Genomic DNA, 2388 nt, shown 5'->3' with positions numbered 1-2388 from the left:
AATCACAGACCCCCACAATTGAGGTATCTTCTGATGTAGTTGACGCTGTTCCTATGAATGCTGCTACATATGTGGGTGCTATGGGTGATAATCTATATAATTTAGGAACTAATGATTACTTACGTCGAGAACCGGCACTACCACCACAAACTCTTACTGGTTTAACTGGTCAAGAATCAAATTCAGAAGATAGCAGCTTAAGTGATGGAGACCGCACTTTAGTGGAATCCATACAAAATCGATGTGGCGGTGATAGTCAGATATCGAGTTGCAGTCATTCACCGCAATTATCGAGTCCAGAAGATGAGATGAATAGTGAATCAATGAAACGTGTGGCAGCTTATTTCAGTAAATTTTTGCCACCTCAATCAGAAATGGACACTAGTTCCAGTTATAACACACCGTCATTTTTTTCTGCTATTAAAATTGATTCGCCTGATGCTGTTAGTAGTAACTATCCTCATTGTGATGCCGACTCATCAGAGGATTTGTCACGGAAACCGACACAAGCATATAAAATTTTAGCAAATTCGCATATGAAAATCAGTGTTTTTAAAAAGTATATAGAAAATTTAATAAGGGTACCGATCAATTATTTTAGATTTCAACGAAAACATGATTCTTCAGATGCGTTTAATACAGCACACTCTCTACTCGTATTGAATGAAGCTGAAACAGTTTATATAGAATTAGGCAAAACGCTCGAAGCAGATGAACAAAAAGCGAAAATATCGTTTATGCGTCTATCAGAGCTAAACAACGAAACCGTCAAATTGCCTTGCGTATGCGAATGGGTCTACAATACAACAACGACTGTAACAGAAGCTAAGAAGGAACTTATATCAAAATTGCATCGCATCGATGATAAATATCTTTCCCTAAATATGGACAATTGTCGTTTGTGGCTTAAAGGTGGTCGAAATCCCGTAAAGATTTTAGAGGATACTGAACCATTAGTTGGTGACCTGCGATCTAAAATTGAATCAGAAGTATGTATATGCTTTATTGTGTACCTAGTTATAATTATAAAAATAATTTATATAATTTTTTTTAGTTTCTTGTGCAAGAATGTGAAAATGGCATTAGCCCACAACCGCATGAAGTTAGTTTAACGCTATTCGTAAGAAGATGGTATCCAGCTAAAATGGAGTTGGGAAAATTCGAAGAAATAACGTTAAATAGTAAGTAATGAAATTATCTAAGGTTATGTATAAATTCGATATATAAGTTTTTTTTAATAAGCTTTTCTATCCATTATTCGTATACATTTATATATTTTTTTCTTATATTGCAGAGGATGACGAGTTGAGGGAAACATTATCTAAATTATCTGGTATCGAAACTGATCACATTTCATATTGTAAAGTAAGTAATAAAAATTTCATTAATCACTTAATGAAATTTAATGAAATACTAATGTTGTATTTTTAATATTTTTAGGTGAACAGTTCCTTCCCATGTACAAATATATCACTAGTGAGTATTAATACTAATATGAGCTGGACATCAATACCGGTGACAATAGATAAATATCCACTTTCTGCAACGGTTAGTGGTAATATTTACTTCTACAAGTAAGTCCTGCAATTTTAAAGTACAATTACTGTGCTAAAAGAGTTCTATCGATCCATTCATTCATGTATTTTTTGTTTTTTTGTAATAGAGATGCAATGGAAGAAACAAAAGAACTGTCGTCAGAGGAGCGATTTGAATTATGCGCCAAAGAAAAACATCGCCTTGATCGTATGGGTTGTATCTCATCTACAACATCATCGTACTCACCCCGCCGTGAACGTGCATTAAAAATTTATCTCGATTCTCCAAAAACAACAACAACTTCATCGACAAATACAACGACAACGGACAGACTTGACTATTAAAGCTTAAAGTAAAAAAAAAAAAACTAAAGAACAAGTGCATAAAAACTAAAAACAAAAACAAAGTAAAAGTTAAGACGGGCTTTACAGTTGCGTTTGCAGCTTTTGAAGTGTGTATAGAAAGCAAAATATATTAAAAAATAGTGCAATTAGGATTTATAGTCTTAAAAAAATCTAAATATTCTCTTGTTATATTTAATTACGTTCTATTATAAGTATTATTAAAATTTAATTTTTTTGAATTTAAAAGTATCTAAACTAAAATATCATTAAAGCAATACAATAATAATTTTAAAATAAAAAATATCTTGAATATTTAACAAAAGCAATAAAACTTCTATAAAATAAAGGAACAATTTTTCCAGCAAATAAACCGCACATTAATTGCTATTTGCACTACACAATATACATACTTCGATAATATATATGAAAAATAATGTAAGCAAAATTCTAAGCAATTTCTTTTTTATATACAATATTTAAAATATATTATTTATATCATTTTTAATGT

General features: G+C 31.0%; 1 protein-coding gene across 1 annotated transcript; it reads left to right on the top strand.

The window, feature by feature from the left end:
• Positions 1–6: 6 nt before the first annotated feature.
• On the top strand, positions 7–1903 carry LOC119670633 (ubiquitin carboxyl-terminal hydrolase 47-like). The gene is made up of 5 exons (XM_038080968.1): positions 7–989; positions 1055–1181; positions 1295–1365; positions 1441–1574; positions 1664–1903. Exons 1-5 carry the CDS (start codon positions 54–56, stop codon positions 1878–1880), a joined length of 1485 nt encoding a protein of 494 aa, XP_037936896.1. The 5' UTR covers positions 7–53; the 3' UTR covers positions 1881–1903.
• The last annotated feature ends 485 nt before the right edge of the window (positions 1904–2388 follow it).

The sequence above is a fragment of the Teleopsis dalmanni genome, chromosome 1 (assembly GCF_002237135.1).
Source record: "Teleopsis dalmanni isolate 2A chromosome 1, ASM223713v2, whole genome shotgun sequence".
Classification (NCBI taxonomy): Eukaryota; Metazoa; Arthropoda; class Insecta; order Diptera; family Diopsidae; genus Teleopsis; species Teleopsis dalmanni.
The sequence above is the reverse complement of the archived record's forward strand: the minus strand, read 5'-3'. Positions and strand labels throughout refer to the sequence as shown.